This window comes from Panthera pardus, unplaced genomic scaffold (assembly GCF_024362965.1).
Source record: "Panthera pardus isolate Hobbes unplaced genomic scaffold, ASM2436296v1 HiC_scaffold_25, whole genome shotgun sequence".
Classification (NCBI taxonomy): domain Eukaryota; kingdom Metazoa; phylum Chordata; class Mammalia; order Carnivora; family Felidae; genus Panthera; species Panthera pardus.
Genome location: NW_026526821.1, coordinates 43505628 through 43521833, shown reverse-complemented (window position 1 = coordinate 43521833; position 16206 = coordinate 43505628). Strand labels below are relative to the sequence as shown.

The 16206-nt window shown below is 41.2% G+C and overlaps 1 protein-coding gene across 12 annotated transcripts in view; it reads left to right on the top strand.

Moving 5' to 3' along the window:
* Nucleotides 1-35: 35 nt before the first annotated feature.
* Nucleotides 36-16206, top strand: part of DZANK1 (double zinc ribbon and ankyrin repeat domains 1) — a 78723-nt gene continuing 62552 nt past the window's right edge. For 5 of the 12 annotated variants that reach the window (XM_019462425.2, XM_019462423.2, XM_019462424.2 and 2 more), the window contains exons 1-5: nt 79-135; nt 2102-2246; nt 2752-2912; nt 6766-6919; nt 15729-15843. In XM_019462425.2, the coding sequence (XP_019317970.2) occupies nt 2804-2912; nt 6766-6919; nt 15729-15843 (378 nt within the window). In that variant the 5' untranslated portion in view covers nt 79-135; nt 2102-2246; nt 2752-2803. Of the gene's footprint in view, nt 360-624; nt 2247-2751; nt 2913-6765; nt 6920-15728; nt 15844-16206 lie in introns of those variants that run through there. The other 7 variants (XM_019462420.2, XM_019462422.2, XM_053890459.1 and 4 more) reach the window with 7 other exon arrangements.

Here is a 16206-nt window from a genome sequence, read left to right as displayed (position 1 = left end):
GGCCAAGCGGCAGAGGCGGGGTTGGTTGCTAGGAAGTCGGTGTCCTCCAATCACCTGCCCGGCTCTCAGTGGGAGGGGCGCGGCTCGCAGCGTCTGTGGAAACCCAGGAGGCAGCAGAGGAGACGGCAAGAGGTGGTGAGAGGTGGGCTGCCTGACTGGGGACAGTGGCGGTACCTCAGTGATCCCAGTCCGGGTTCTGGTGGTCGAAGGAAGAGAGGGAGCAGGAGGAGAAGGGCCTCCCTCACTCCAGCCGAAAGAAAGCGGGCGTCCCTATCTGCCCCTGATGGACAGGGACTGGGACCGGACGGGGTTCCGGATCCGGGAGGCGAGGGGGCGGTCTTGATGGAAGGATTTGATGGGTGAAGGGTGCTGTTGACCCACTGCTGTTTGGGCCTAGCATGGTGGTCTACTTCTTGATCCTCTTCCCTTGGGGCCCACAGGCCGCCCCAGCCTCCCAAGGGGTAGCTCCTACTTGCTGCGCGTGTTATTCCTTCCCCTATATATATAAATATACATATTTATAATATATTTAAATATATATTTATAATATTATATATTTAAATATATATTTACAATATAATATATTTTTTATATATGACAAAATTTTCAACTTTTTAAATTTTAATTGCCTCTGAGGTGGAAAAATGAGAAACGGCACCTTATTCTTCCCTCCTTCTCCCTCCCCCCCGCCCCAGTCCAGCCACCCTTCTGTAGAGGATATTACTCTAAAATCGGCATCTGCAATTTACATTTGTAGCCTTTGACCTGGAACTATCCAACCAGGCATTAATTTCAGTTCTTAAATTTATTTATCCAAGTTTTGGGAATATAGTCTGTGACAAAATTCAAGCCACAAGCTGTTCAGGGCAGCATTATTTACAATTACCAACCAAAGCTAAAAAGAAACTAGTAATAGCCTAAATTCCCAACCACACAATGATAAGATTATATAAGTATATGGAAAACTGTAAATAATAGAGTGAGAGTGCAAGAAGTATACTGTAAAAATGTAATGAACATATAGATTATAACTGAGTGAGACTATATATCCACAATCACTGAAATTTAAGGGGTGCCTGGGTGGCTCAGTCTTGAATGTCCCAAAGGTCATGATCCACTCAGGTCATGATCCCAGGGTCATGGGATGAAGCCCAGCACTGGGTTCTGTGCTGAGCGTGGAACCTGCTTAAGATTCTCTCTCTCACTCTCTCTCTCTCTCTCTCTCTCTCTCTCTCATTCTCTCTCTCCCTCTCTCCCTCTCTCCCTCTCTCCCTCTCTCTCTCTCTCCCTCTCCCCTCCATCTCTCCCTTTCTCAAAAAAAAAGTCATTGAAATTTGAAAAGGTGACACAGAGATGTAAATGGTTGTTGTATTAAGGTGACGGTTGTTTTTCCCCTGTATATCCTTTATGTATTAAGAATCATACTCCCTCCCACAGAAAAAGATCAGTAAGGCCTCCATACTTGTACTTAACTGTTTATACAGTAGATAGAGTGGGAGACTTTTTTTGTTTATTTATTTATTTTGAGAGAGAGACAGAGACAGAGAGAAAGAGAATGTGAGCAGGAGAGAGGCAGAGAGGGAGAGAGAGAATCACAATCAGGCTCTATGCTAACAGCTTGGGTCTTGATCTCACTGATGGTGAGATCATTACCTGAGCCAAAATCAAGAGTCAGACCCTTAACCAACTGAGCCACCCAGGTGCCCCTAGAGTGGGAGACTTTTTGTTCATTGCTCACTGTTTGTATCTGTTCCAGCTTCCTTTCAGCTGAGGCATGATACTCCGCCATCCTTCTAAAATTTCTTTGCAGCTTTCAAATGCAAGAACCACTTGGCCACAACAGTAGGGCCTTGAATGTGGAGCTTTCCCAAGGGAGTTGGCTCTAAATTAACATTTCATGCCATGTACAGAGTTACTCTGCTCCTCTTGTGTGATGAGTTGCCCTGAAGCCAGGAGAGGTGGCACATTAATAAGAGGCAGGAAAGGGTGATAATGATCTAGGGGGAGCTCAGATCAGATCATGAGTAATGGTCTCTGTTCTGATGTACCGTAGTCTCCCCTTATCTGCAGTTTTGCTTTTCATGGTTTCTCTTACGTGCAGTCAACTGGGGCGTGGACGCAGATGATCCTTTTCCTGATGTTAGAAGGTCAGTAGTAGCCTAACGCTACATCACTGTGCCTCAGTCACTCACCTTACTTCATCTCATCATGTAGGCATTTTATCATCTCACATCGTCACAAGAAAGGTGAGTACAGTACAATAAGATATTTTGAGAGAGACTACATTCACATAACCTATTACAGTATGTTGTTGTAATTGCTCTATTTTATTACTGTTGTAGTTAATCTCTTACTGTGGCTAATTTATAAATTAAACTTTATCATAGGTATGTATAAATAGGGAAAAACAGTATATACAGGGTTTGGCACTATTCATGGTTTCAGGCATCCACTGGGGGTCTTGAACACTTCCCCCATGGATAAGGGAGGGACTACTGTGTTTGTTTAATTTGTTCGTGTACAATAATTCTATTCCTATATCCCATTTGTTCGTGCTCTTTTCCCAGAAATGAGGTAAGTATTTAGATAGTTAAAATTCCACACGAGACCTCAACAGAAAAAATGCATCTGAAGCAATAATTGTTTGAGTTAAAAACAAAATAATATTTTTAGGTGGTATTCTCTTTAGTTTTTAGTAGTTTTGCTGTATTTAAACAAGTGCTTCTCTTTGACTTTTGTATTCAAATGTAGGTGCCTATTGGAATTTATATTCATCCACCTTTTTTTAATGTAAGGAGGGAAAATGACTGCTGGTTCAGTGTGTGTCCCTCAGATCATACCACTGCGAGTGCCTCCACCTGGAAAAGCCAACCATGAAATTGATAGCAATACACTTTTAGAAATGAAATCAGGTAAGAATCACATGTACTTGAAATTACATAAAATAACATTGCCACATTTCTTATGTTCATCTCGTTGATTTCTCACTTTGCGTGCCTTCTACAATTAGGACCTTGGGGATTTTGTACAAGTCCCAAAATTTGCAATAGCGCTGTACTTGGTGGTTTATGGAGTCGTATATATTTAAATTAAAATGGTTAGCTTTGAGGCATCTGGGTGGCTCAGTCGGTTGAGCGTCTGATTCTTGATTTCAGCTCAGTCATGATCTCATGGTTCTTGGGGTCAAGCCCCACATCAGGCTCTGTGCTGGCAGTGTGGAGCCTGCTTGGGATTCTCTGTCTCTCCTCTCTCTCTCTGCCCCTCCCCCTACTTGCACGTGTGTGCACTCTCTCTTTCAAAATAAAGAAAAAAACAAACATTTAAAAATAAATAAGTAAAATGGTTAGCTTTGACCAACCTTTCATTTCAGTACACAGTTGCAGCAATGCCTTGACTCACGTTAGCCTAAGTGACTTCCTTAGGATTCTTATTATTTTGCTGGGATAATAAATTTGACCTACTAACACAGGTTTTGCAGTCAGGCATATTGGAGATTAAATCCTGACTTTGATAGCTTCTAGTGATACATTACTGAGCCTTTCTGAGTCTGAGTCTGTGTTTTTTCATTGTTAGACAGTGAGAATACTATCTGCCATTAGACCCTGTGTCAGGGTCTGGCACATTAGTAATGCCCAAATAAATCTTAACATTATTACAGAAAGAAAGCAGTGAATCCATTTCCTGGTAATGACAGGAATGTATATACATGTACTCATATATATATCTACATATATATGTACATGTGTATGTGTGTATGTATATATATATATATATATATATATATATATATATATATAAAATTAACATAAGGAGAAATTAAACCTTTGTTTTTAATTTGAGAGAGAAAGAGCACATGAGTGGGGGAGAAGGGCAGAGGGAGAGAGAGAGAATCTTAAGCAGGTACCATGCTCAGCACAGAGCCCAACATGGGGTTTGATCCTGCAACCCTAGGATCATGACTTGAGCCAAAATCAAAAGTCAGATGCTCAACCAACTGAGACACCAGGCACCTTTTATTTTATTTTTTTTAAGGTAATGTCTGTGCCCAATGTGGGGCTTGAACTCACTACTCTGAGATCAAGAGTAACATACTGGGGCTCCTTGGGATTCTCTCTCTCCCTCTCTCTTTCTGCCACACCCTTACTCATGACTACGTGCTCTCATTCTCTCTCAAAATAAACATCAAAAAAAAAAAAACAAAAACAAAAACAAAACTGGGGCGCCTGGGTGGCTCAGTCGGTTAAGCGTCCGACTTCAGCCAGGTCACGATCTCGCGGTCCGTGAGTTCGAGCCCCGCGTCAGGCTCTGGGCTGATGGCTCAGAGCCTGGAGCCTGTTTCCGATTCTGTGTCTCCCTCTCTCTCTGCCCCTCCTCCGTTCATACTCTGTCTCTCTCTGTCCCAAAAATAAATAAAAAACGTTGAAAAAAAAAAATTAAAAAAAAAAAAACAACCCCAACCAACCAACCAACCAACCAACCAACCAAACAAACAAACAAAAAAAGAGATCCATGTTCTTACCCAGCCGGGTGCCCTGGGAAAGTTTTATAGATAAAATATATGAGCAAATACTTGCTTTAAAAGATTTTGAAGTTCCAATTATATATTTCAATAAATAATGTGTAAAAATTATCTATATTTTATGGTGACTCCTGTACTTCCTAGACAAATTCCAACTAAGAATACTTTATAATATACTATATCTCCCTTTATCTTTTTTAAATGTTTATTTATTTATTTAAAATTTTTAATGTTTATTTATCTGTGAGAGACAGAGATAGAGCATGAATGGGAGAGGGGCAGACAGAGAGAGAGAGAGACAAGAATCCGAAGCAGGCTCCAGGCTCTGAGTTGTCAGCACAGAGCCTGATGTGGGGCTCAAACTCATGAACCATGAGATCATGACCTGAGCTGAAGTCAGATGCTTAACCAACTGAGCCACCCAGGCGCCTCTTTAATGTTTATTTTTGAGAGAGAGAGAAACAGACAGAGAGTGTGTGCACACGCAAGAGAGGGCAGGGGTGGGGCAGAGAGGGAGACACAGAATCCAAAGGAGGCTCCCGGCTCTGAGCTGTCAGTGGAGAGCGCAATGTGGGATTCAAACTCATGAACTGGAAGATCATGGCCTGCAGAAGCCAGATGCTTAACTGACTGAGCCACCCAGGTGCCCCTACATCTTAAAAGCTAGTATTATTTTTTAAAATTCTCTTTATCTTAAAAGCTAGTATTATTGTTTAAAATTCTCAAGCTAAAATGCAGTTTTTTTTTAAGTTTATTTATTTATTTTGAGAGACAGAGCGAGAGGGGGTGGGGGAGGCGCAGAGAGACAGGGAGAGAATCCCAAGCAGGCTCCGTGCTATCAGTGCAGAGCCCAGTGAAGGGCTAGATCTCACAAGCCATGAGGTCATGACCTGAGCCAAGAATCTGACACTTGAGGTGGAGAGTCCACCTGAGCCACCTAAGTGCCCCCAAAATACAAATTTAAAAAAATGTGCCCATAGCACTTGGGATGATTATTAACAAATGATGATATGAATGATAGAGGATTCAAATTCCCTAATATTTAAAGTGTTCAATAAATAAAGAGGTTGTACAATTTAATAACAAAAAGAATAATAACCCAATAGAAAAGTGGGCAAAAGTGGGGCGCCTGGGTGGCTCAGTCAGCTAAGCGTCCGACTTCAGCTCAGGTCATGATCTCGCGGTCCGTGAGTTCGAGCCCTGCGTCGGGCTCTGTGCTGACCGCTCAGAGCCTGGAGCCTGTTTCAGATTCTGTGTCTCCCCCTCTCTCTGCCCCTCCCCTGTTCATGCTCTGTCTCTCTCTGTCTCAAAAATAAATAAACGTTAAAAAAATTTTTTTTAAAAATAAAAAAATAAAAAAAAGAAAAGTGGGCAAAAGATAGGAAAGGACATTTTATAGGAAAGGAAACATAGGTGTCTTTTAAACATACGGGAATTTGCTTCCGCCCATCCCTTTACCTACTTGCTAAGCAGACCTTATCCCCTGCTTTATTTACTCCATTGGATTTAGCCACCCCTTGATATCACATATATACTTGTTTGTTTACTGTTTGTGTGTCTTTTATAAACTAGAGGCTCTGTGAGAGCAGGGACTTTGGGCACTAGTTATCATCCATCACCACACAGTTACAATTTTTTTTTCTTGTGATGAGAACGTTTGAGATCACCTCTCTTAGCAACCATTTTTGATCTTTTGAACTTTGAATTCTGTAAATTCATTACCTTTAAAATTCTTCCAAGAAGTGTAGGAATCATTCACCAAGTCCAAATAAAATATAATACCAGGATTTCTGAAGCAATGCTCAAAAAATAAAAACTTAGCTTCTGCTTTCTACATGGGTGTTGTGGTCTTAAAACTGAGCCCCACTCTATTTATACTGATGCCTTATTGGAGTGGCACAGTAGCAAAGAGGTTCAAGAGCATGGGCTATGGATCCAGTGTAGCCAAAGTGAAACCACAACTCTGCTGTTATTGAATGACTTTCTTACCCTCCCTGGGACTCAGTTTCCTCATCTATAAAGTGGGTATAAAGTAGGACCTGTCATATAGGGTTGTACACACGCAATGAGCTAATTCATATAAAGCACACTGCCTGGCACAGAGAAAGAATTCAATTATTGTTAGTTATTGTTACACATTCTTATAATATATTAAAAAATCTCATTAATTAACTGACCCATGGGTATTATTCAGAGACTTTGCTACTTTAGTGTTAATTACAGTTACCCTGTTTTGGGTTTTTCAGACACCCCGGATGTCAACATATATTATACGCTGGATGGCAGCAAACCTGAATTTCTGAAGAGAATCGGTTATCGTGAAAACAATACATTTAAGTATACGAAGCCTATTACTCTACCTGATGGAAAAATACAAGTTAAAGCTATTGCAGTCTCTAAGTAAGTTAAGAGCATGGTGATTAAAATAACTGGTCAGATAATGACATTATGTTTTAATTTTATTTCTTTCTTTAAGAATAAGTGTTGTATTAGAAGGTCACTAAAAGGAAAGTAACTTTAATTTCAACATATATCTATAACTTTTGTGTTTTGTTTGCCTTTTACTGAGGTATACTGTAAAGTGTACAAATCATGAGAATACAGTTTGATGAGGTGCTGTGTATATTAATATATATTAACACTGTTTTTCTTTTTTTTTTTTTAAGTTTATTTCTTTATTTTGAGAGAGAGAGAGCACAAGCAGGGGAGGGGCAGAGAGAGGGAGAGACAGAATCCTAAGCAGGCTCCACACCATAAGTGCAGAGCCTGATGCAGAGCTCGAACTCAAGAAATGTGAGATCATGACCTGGGCTGAGATCAAGAGTTGGATGCTTAATTGACTGCGCCACCCAGGCAACCCAACACTGTTTGTATTTTCAATTCCACGTTGGGATTTTGGGAAGGAAGAGCCTTTTCAGGGTTTGGGACCTTTGGAGTGGTTCATCAGACTTTGAAGAAAATACTGTTTTTAGTGGATGGTTCTTTTATTCCATAGGACACAGCCTACAACCACCACCATCATTCTCTATTTTATTTTGTATTGACTTAATCGACCTTCATGGCGACTGCCATTTTAATCTTTGGACATTAGCTCCTTTATGCCTTTCTTTGTCCTTTCTTTCCTGCTCAAGGACTTTTTCTAATTTTCAAGTATAGAAACACCACTTAATTTTGAAACTGTGTGTTATAGAGAGAATAACTCAAATGCTTTGCCAGTCTGTGTGTCTGTGATAGAAGAATTCTACTGCACAGCAAGACAGGTTTAGCCACATTTTTTTTTTTAAACTTTTTTTTTTTAACGTTTATTTATTTTTGAGACAGAGAGAGACAGAGCATGAACGGGGGAGTAGCCACATTTTTGAAACACTTTTAAAGTCCCATACCCTGGATTTGCACAGGTACTTTATAAAAGTCTCTCCAGGCTCCCCCTGGTGGCTGAGCTACTGCATGGCTTTTGAGGAGAGCTACAAATTAAACACAGATGACTGCTTTGGCGTTTGGAAATTTAAAAAAGAATACAATCAAAACAAAACAAAACACTCTCATACACATTATTGTTCTTAATTAAAGATTGCAAAAATTGGCTTTTTTCACTTGCCAAACCACTTCTGTCAAAACAAGTCATCTCAATTATCATTAAAAACAGGCAGGGGCATCTGGGTGGCTCAGTCAGTTAAGTATCTAACTTTTGGTTTTGGCTCACGTCATGATCTTGTGGTTTGTAGGATTGAGCCCCATATCCGGCTCTGTGCCAAGAGCCTCCTTGGGATTCTCTCTCTCTGCCCCTCCCCCATTCACACTCTTTCTTGCCCTCTCTCTCAAAATAAATAAACATTTAAAAAAATTAACAAGCAAAAAAAAAAAAAAATTAACAAGCAAAATACTCTGGTGCTTAATGCTCTAAGGCAGCCCCTCTTATAAGGGGCAGGCAGTAATGATACGAAGTAGTAATTACTAACTATGTAATTCAGAGGAGTTAACATAGCTTTCAAAAGAGTGTAAAATAAGGTCATTCTTTATGCATCTCCTCATCTTGCTCTGTGCCCACTTAACATCTGTCCTGAAAGCACTGTTAGTATTTCAGGTGAGCTCAGCTCAGGGAAGGTATTTATACAAAAATGTTTTTGAGTCTTCAAGACAGGAAAGAAATTATACTGCTTCACCTAAGCCTTTTTTTCTAGGTACTTAAGGTAATTAATTTCTTAATAGGGAGAAAAGGATTTGAAATGAGAGTGTTAACAATTAAAGGCCACTAAAATGTTAAGAGGAAAAATTATGGGGGTGCCTGGGTGGCTCAGTCAGTTAAGTGTCCGACTTCGGCTCAGGTCATGATCTCATGGTCTGTGAGTTTGAGCCCCACGTTGGGCTCTGTGCTGAGAGCTCAGAGCCTGGAGCCTGCTTTGGATTCTGTGTTTCCATTTCTCTCTGCCCCTCTCCTGCTCATGCTGTCTCTCTCTCAAAAATAAAAAAAAAAAATTTTTAAAAGGAGGAAAAATTATGGTCATGAAGTTTTGAGTGATATGGGAAAATATTTATGATATAAATGAAAACAAATTAGGGTGTAAGAGTGCACTACAGTATTTTGACACTTTTTAGAAATGCGTTGTACCAAAAAAAAAAAAAAAAAAGAAAAAAAGAAATGCGTTGGAACAGAACTGGAGAAGGGCAATGACCAGAGCTGAGTGAGCAGTAGGCAAGGAGGGCCCATTACACGGAGGCAGCGATCTCCCCTTTCCCTGAGCCAGACTGCCAGGGACACTGTGGATGTCTTTGTTTCAAAGGGGTCAGGTTGAGGGACAGCCCCAGTCCCTTTCTGTCCCAGCTCAGTTTGCAAAAGGTACTGACATGTAATTCTTCTTTACTGTAAGCTTTCTATTTAGTTTGCTTCTTATGATTAAGTCATTTGAAAATGAACACACAAGCCACACGTTAGCATTCTTTGCCTCTGGTGATTCAGTCACTTTTTGTGTTGTTGTTGATAATTTTTATAGCTTCCAAAATTTAACAGTGAGCATTGCTTTTGTAATACACAGAAATAACACAGAATCTCCAAAATCATCATGGAACCAGTGCTTCTCAAGCTTGGCTGCTGAATCAGTTGGCTATTGCTGTATAACAAATCGCCCTGACAGTTAGTGGTCTTAAAAGAAACATCATTTATTTGCTCATTATTCTGTGGATCAGCATTTTGGTGTGCATGCATCCGGGTAGTTGTTCTGCTGGCCTTGCCTGAGGTCACTGACATGGCAGCAGTAATTTTGGTCTCACCTTGAGCCTGCTAGTCTAAGAAAGTTTGAGTCACATTTCTGGTGGTTGATGCAAGTCGTTGGCTGAGCCTTGTGTCTCCAGTTGGGTAACCTGAGTTTTTTTTTTCACTCAGTTCCAAAAGCTGTAAGAGAAACGGCAAGCCCTAATGCGCAGATGTTTTTCTAGTCTCTGCTTGTGTCGTATTTGTTAATGTTTCATTGACCAAAGTAAGTCATGTGGCAACACTCAAAGTCAATGTGTGAGGGGATTCTACAAGGGCACCAGGGCACCACGGTGCAGATAGATAAGTCATAATGTCTTGGACTGTTATTGTGACAGTCTACCACAGGTTGCCATCAGAGTCACCCAGGGAGCCTTGCAGAATCTCTGTGCCCAGGTCACACACTCCAGACCAACTAAACAACAATCTCTTGGGGGTGAGACCCAGGCATCAGTATTTTTAAAGTTTCCTGATGATTCTAATATGCAACCAAAGGTGGCAACTGACACATTAATGGGGGAAAAATGTTTCCATTTAGAGAGATTTGACCAATACAACTTTTTCGAAATACAGTAAAACCTTGGATTGTGAGTAACTTGTTCTGCGAGTGTTCCACAAAATGAGCAAACATTTCTACTAAATTTTAACTTGATAAATGAGTGATGTCTTGCAATACGAATAGTATGTGATGCCGAATGTCACATGATCACAACTGAGCCAATGGTTCTTGAAACTTGCTTTGATATACAAGTGCTTTGGACTACAAGCATGTTTCCAGAATGAATTATGCTCACAAACCAGGGTTTTACATATATGATATGTATATATGATGTATATATATATATATATTTAATGCTTATTTATTTTTGACAGGGAGAGAGAGTGTGTACAAGTGGAGGAGGGGTGGGGGGGGGGGGAGACTGAGGGTCTGAGGCGGGTTCTGCACTGACAGAAGAGAGCCCAATGTAGGGCTTGAATTCACAAACCATGAAATCATGACTTGAGCCAAAGTTGGAGGCCTAACTGACTGAGCCACCCAGGTGTCCCTGAAATATATATAGATATTTATATATGTATTTATATATATATCTATATATATCTATATATAGTCCAAAGTGGACTCTGTGCTGACAGCAGAGAGCCCGAACCAGGGCTTGAACTCATGAACCGTGAGATCATGACCTGAGCTGAAGTTGGACACTCAACCACTGAGCCACCCAGGTGCCTATGAGATATATTTTTATTAAAGTGTAATATTCTAGAATGAAATAAAAGGACGTGTTTGCCTTCATGTGTCCTTATATATATACATGAATTTTCACGTCAGAGCATGGTCAATGAGGAACACAGGTGAACAGGAGGGGCTGGGAGCTTGGGGACATTTCAGCAAGCAGGGGTGGGTTTTAGGTTTTTAGTTTATTTATTCATTTAGAGACAGAGGAGGAGGAGTGGCTGAGAGAGAGAGACAGAGAGAGAGAGAGAGAGAGAGAGAGAGAGAATCCCAAGCAAGCTCTGCGTTGTCAGCACAGAGCCTGACACGAGGCTGGAACCGATGAACTGTGAGATCGTGACCTGAGCTGTATAATCAATAGACAGATGCTTAACTGACTGAGCTACCCAGGTGCCCCAGGTTTTAGGTTTTAATGGTGCATAATCATGGTCTAGTCCAGGGTCTGTAAACTTTCTGACATCTGTTTTGCTTCTTTAAAAGCCACCTTTATGGCCAGGAAATTCCCGCTTTGATATCATCATTGTTTTGAGAATGAACTTGGGTGGTTCTCCCTTCTTTGTCAGTTACCTTATATGGCGGTTAAGATAAATGGAGCTGCCCTGAGGTAAAAGTTGTCTTGAACTGAAGGTAGGTGGTTGGGGGAGCCAGAGTTCCCTAAGAAAAACCATTTTTCTTCCATGAGGGACATCCCAGTTTTACAGCAACAGAATAAAGTAAACTCATTAGCAGGTTACCAGGGCATGTCACGGTCATCCCTCTGCAGCCCCGTGCAGGATATAATGTGTGGAGGAAAGATCCAGATGTCATCTCCATAGGCAGCAACAAAGGCAAGAAGAACACTGCTTCGAGAGAAGTAGTTTGGACAGTGGGACAGAGGATGGAGGTTGTTGACCTTCAGATCTGGACTTTAATCCCAGTTCTCTTGCTCCTCTTTGTCTGACCTTGAATAAGTTATGTGGCCTTCTGATTCTCAGTTTCCCCATTTATTAAATGAAGTTAATAAAACTTAGTTGACAGCCATTGTGAAGATCAGAGGCAATACACTTGGCATCGCACATGTAGTAGCTGTTATTGTTGTTTGTTGTTATTCAGATTCTTAACAAAGGCCTAGCAGATTGCTGTTGTGTGACCCAACTCAAAAGGCATGCTTCTGTATTTGAAAAATCTCTGCCTGCCTGGGTAAGTGGTTTCCACTTAACCCCTTCATGTTCCTAAACCAGAGATTCTCAGTTGGGCATAATTGGGCCCCAAAGGGGACATTTTGTAATGTCTGGAAATATTTTTGGTTGCCACATCTGGAAGTGGGAGTGTGCTGGTAGCATCTGATGGGTGGAGATCAAGGATGTTGCTAACCATGTTGTGCACAGGACAGCCTCCTACAACAGAGTTATCTAACCTGAAGTTTCAGTAGTTCTCAGTAGATTGAGAAAACCCGACTTGGACAAGTTGCAGAATTCTTACAGATCCAGCTTCTTACCTCTTGTAATCATCCAAGTAATTCTGTTGTTTTATTGAGAGGGTAATAATCTTTGTGAGGACAGAGCTACATGTAACTTTTTATTTTATTTTATTTTTGTCGAATGTACCTTCTATTACTCCTCCTAAAGATCCATATTTAAGGCCTCTGATTTCAATCCTTGAAAAAATTTATGTGTATTCAAGTGAGATTTGGGCTGAGTAGGATTTCTAGTTCCAACCCCAAACCTAAGCCTTTTTTGATATACAGTCAAGAAATCCTTCTACTTAGCAGACATTTGAAGCTAGTTTCTGGGCTTCTTTTGGAGGGAAGAAAGTCCATGGGTGAGAACCCTGGCTGGGTCCCCATGGAAGGTGCCGGCTATGGTGGAGACAACCTATGTCTTCCAGGAGTAGAGCAAGTGGCTGGGCAGTCAGGCTTCTACTCAGTGTGATGGGGTGGGGGCTAGAAGCACACATTTCAGGGAGCCCTGCAGTTATCCAGGCTTTGAAGGATTCCTGAATGGAGATGTTTGTGGTGTCCGGGAAGTGTGCTAGCAAGGAGGATGACTGTATGTATATTGGATGACAGACCTGAGGCCAAAAGTGAACATTTAGATGAAATGAACGTTGGAGTGAAGGAGTTAAGCAAAGATCATCTGTATCTGCGTCCAGATTTCTGTACCTGTAAAACTGGTTTTGTTATTAAGAACAAAACAAAACAAAACCAAACAAAACAAAACAAAACATGTGCTTCCCTAAAGTTTAGCCACCCGTATATCGCTCCAGCCAATGAACATGCAAGTATCCATTGATCATGTTATTTCTTCAGTATTGTCCCTCACTGATAGATAGTGGTGATTGACGTGAATTATGTATTTCTGATAATTCTTTTCTTCTAAAAATGTAGCCTGAAACTTGTATATTGCTTAATGTTTAACATTTCTCAACTGTTTTGGAATTGATGTTTATGTGTTTACAAATATTTACTTAATCAAAGAATTTAAAGCATTTTAGGGCATGGAAAAGTAAAAGAGCCCAGACATGTAAGACTATATTTGTGTGGTGACATTTTTTTAATTAAAATTTTTTTAAAATTTTTAAATGATTATGTATTTTGAGAGAGAGAGAGAGAGAGAGAGAGAGAGAGAGAGAGAGAGAGGGCATGATCAGGGGTGGGGCAGAGAGAGGGAGGGAGAAAGAGAAAGTATCCCAAGCAGTCTCCATGCTACCAGCACAGAGCCAGATGTGGGGCTTGACTACACAAACTGTGAGATCATGACCTGAGCCCAAACCAAGAGTTGGATGCTTAACCAGTTGAGCCACCCAGGTGCTCTGGTGAAATTCATTTTAAATGTCTGCAAAAGGTAAAATTATAGGGATAAGATACAGATCAGTGGTTGCCTGGGGTAGGGGTTGGTAGCAAGGAGTGTCTTCAAACAGGCATAAGGGATTTTTTGGAGTGTGGGGTGACAGAAGTGTTCTAAAACTGGATTGTGGTAATGGTCACACAATTGTGTAAATTTGCTGAATATTCTCAAACTATATACTTAAAATAGGTGAGTTTCATGTCATGTAAATTATACCTCAATAAAGTTGTTTTTAAAAATTAAGAGGGGCACCTGGGTGGCTCATTTGTTTGAATGTCCAACTTTTTTTTTTTTTTAATGTTTATTTATTTTGAGAGAGGGCGCACGAGCTCAAGCAAGTGCAGGGGAGGGGCAGACAGAGAGGGAGACACAGAATCTGAAGCAGGCTCCAGGCTCTGAGCTGTCAGCATAGAGCCTGACCCAGGGCCTGAACTCACAAACCACGAGATCATGACTTGAGCCAAAGTTGGATGCTTGATGGACTGAGCCACCCAGGCAGCCCATGAGTGTCTACCTCTTGATTTTAGCTCGGGTCATGATCCCAGAGTTGTGAGATAAAGCCTGTGTCAGGCTCTGCACCCCCTATGTTCCTCTCCCCTCCTTGCATGTGCTCTGTCTCTCTAAAAAAATAAAAATAAAATAAATGGAAAAAAAAAGTCTAGGCAAGCTGCTGGTGCTGAGATGCAGTCACCACCAGTTTTTAGTTATGGGCACCTCTATATTGCTTTCTCATGGAACTTCTATTGCATCCAAGAGGAACAAGATTAATGGTGAAATGTTATGAATACATTGAAAAATTGCTGGTATGTAAGGAATTAAGCTTGCCAGAGCAGATGCTACCTTCAGCTGGAGGAAGGAAAATTCTCTTGGCTCACATGGAATGGTTTATTGGTAACCCCACTCTTTGTTTTAGAATAGTTTGAGGCTTAAGGTATGAAATCTTATGGTGAGTGTGGCGGACTCCAAAAACGCAATAAACCATGCCTCCCAGTAAAGCCCCTGTGCTTAAATCTGGGCTGGCCCTACAACTTACTTTTGACCAATAAAATGCTTCAGAAATGATGTTAAGTCTAGATAAAAAGAAGTATTACAGTTTCTGCTATGGTGTCTTGGAACATAAACCCTGGGTGAAGCCAGGCACCATGAAGGATGTCTGATTTCCCTGAGCCATCCATACTGTGAGGAAGCCTAAGCTAACCACCATAAGAGGGAGGGAGAGGAAAACAGAGACAGATAGACACCAAGGCTGAGAAAGAAGACTGGCGAGCCCCCAGCTGTTCCAGTTATGCTAGCCCAGTCTCTGAATATGAGGGAAAAAAGCATTTTATTTATTTATTTAAAAATTTTTTTAATGTTTATTTTTGAGAGAGAGAGAGCGCAAGCACAAGCGGGGGAGGGGCAGAGAGTGAGGGAGACACAGAATTGGAAGCAGCCTCCAGGCTCTGAGCTGTCAGCACAGAGCCCGACGTGGGGCTTGAACTCATGAACCACGAGATCATGACATGAACCGAAGTCGGACACTCAACCGACTGAGCCACCCAGGTGCCCCAAGAAAGCATTTTAGACATCCAGCTGAGCTAATCTTTCAGTTCACTCCAGTCTAACTGATATCTATCTGACCATGTGAGAGATGACAAATGAGAGCTACCCAGCTGGGCCTGGCTAACCCAGTTTGTGTGTGAAGACACTATGTTTTGGAGTGCTTTGTTACACAGCAGTAGATAATCTAACTGAGAACCGGGTAAGGAAGGACTTTAAAAGTTGTGCTTTGATTTTTCCAGTTTAAAACATAATAACCTTAGTAGTGAGGCCAAGGAACTTCATAGAGTTCTCTTAATTGTTAGCCATCTTTTCTTTGAAGCTTTGTGTGACACAGAGGCTCTTTCTATTTTGAATAATTTTCAGGGACTGCAGACAGAGTGGCATGGTAACAAAGGTGTTTCAGGTGGGCTATGAGCCACCAAATGCAGTGTCTTCTGAAGACAATGTTGAAAATATTCTCAAAGATTCTTCAAAGCAGGCAAGTAATGAACCTGTAGCCCTTTCAGATAGTCACCACATTCTTGGTTCCTCCTTTCTTAGCGATCCCATCTTTTTCATTTCGTACCCTATGCTCACATGTCCTTATAATTGAGGTCAGTAGTGGCCATTGCAGAGTGATTTCCCACCCGTCGGTCATTCCATCCTGCACGTGTTTCATCCTGCACATTAGACATTCCTACCCAGCATCACGGCCTATGCTCCAGTGTCTTCATTGATTCCCCACTTACCTATTGATGAAAGCAGAAACCTTTAGCCTGGTATCCCAAGTGATCAGTTTCTGTCTTCAGTAATCCTTTATTGCTCTGTGACTCCCCTGTATATATGGCAGCCAAACTAGACT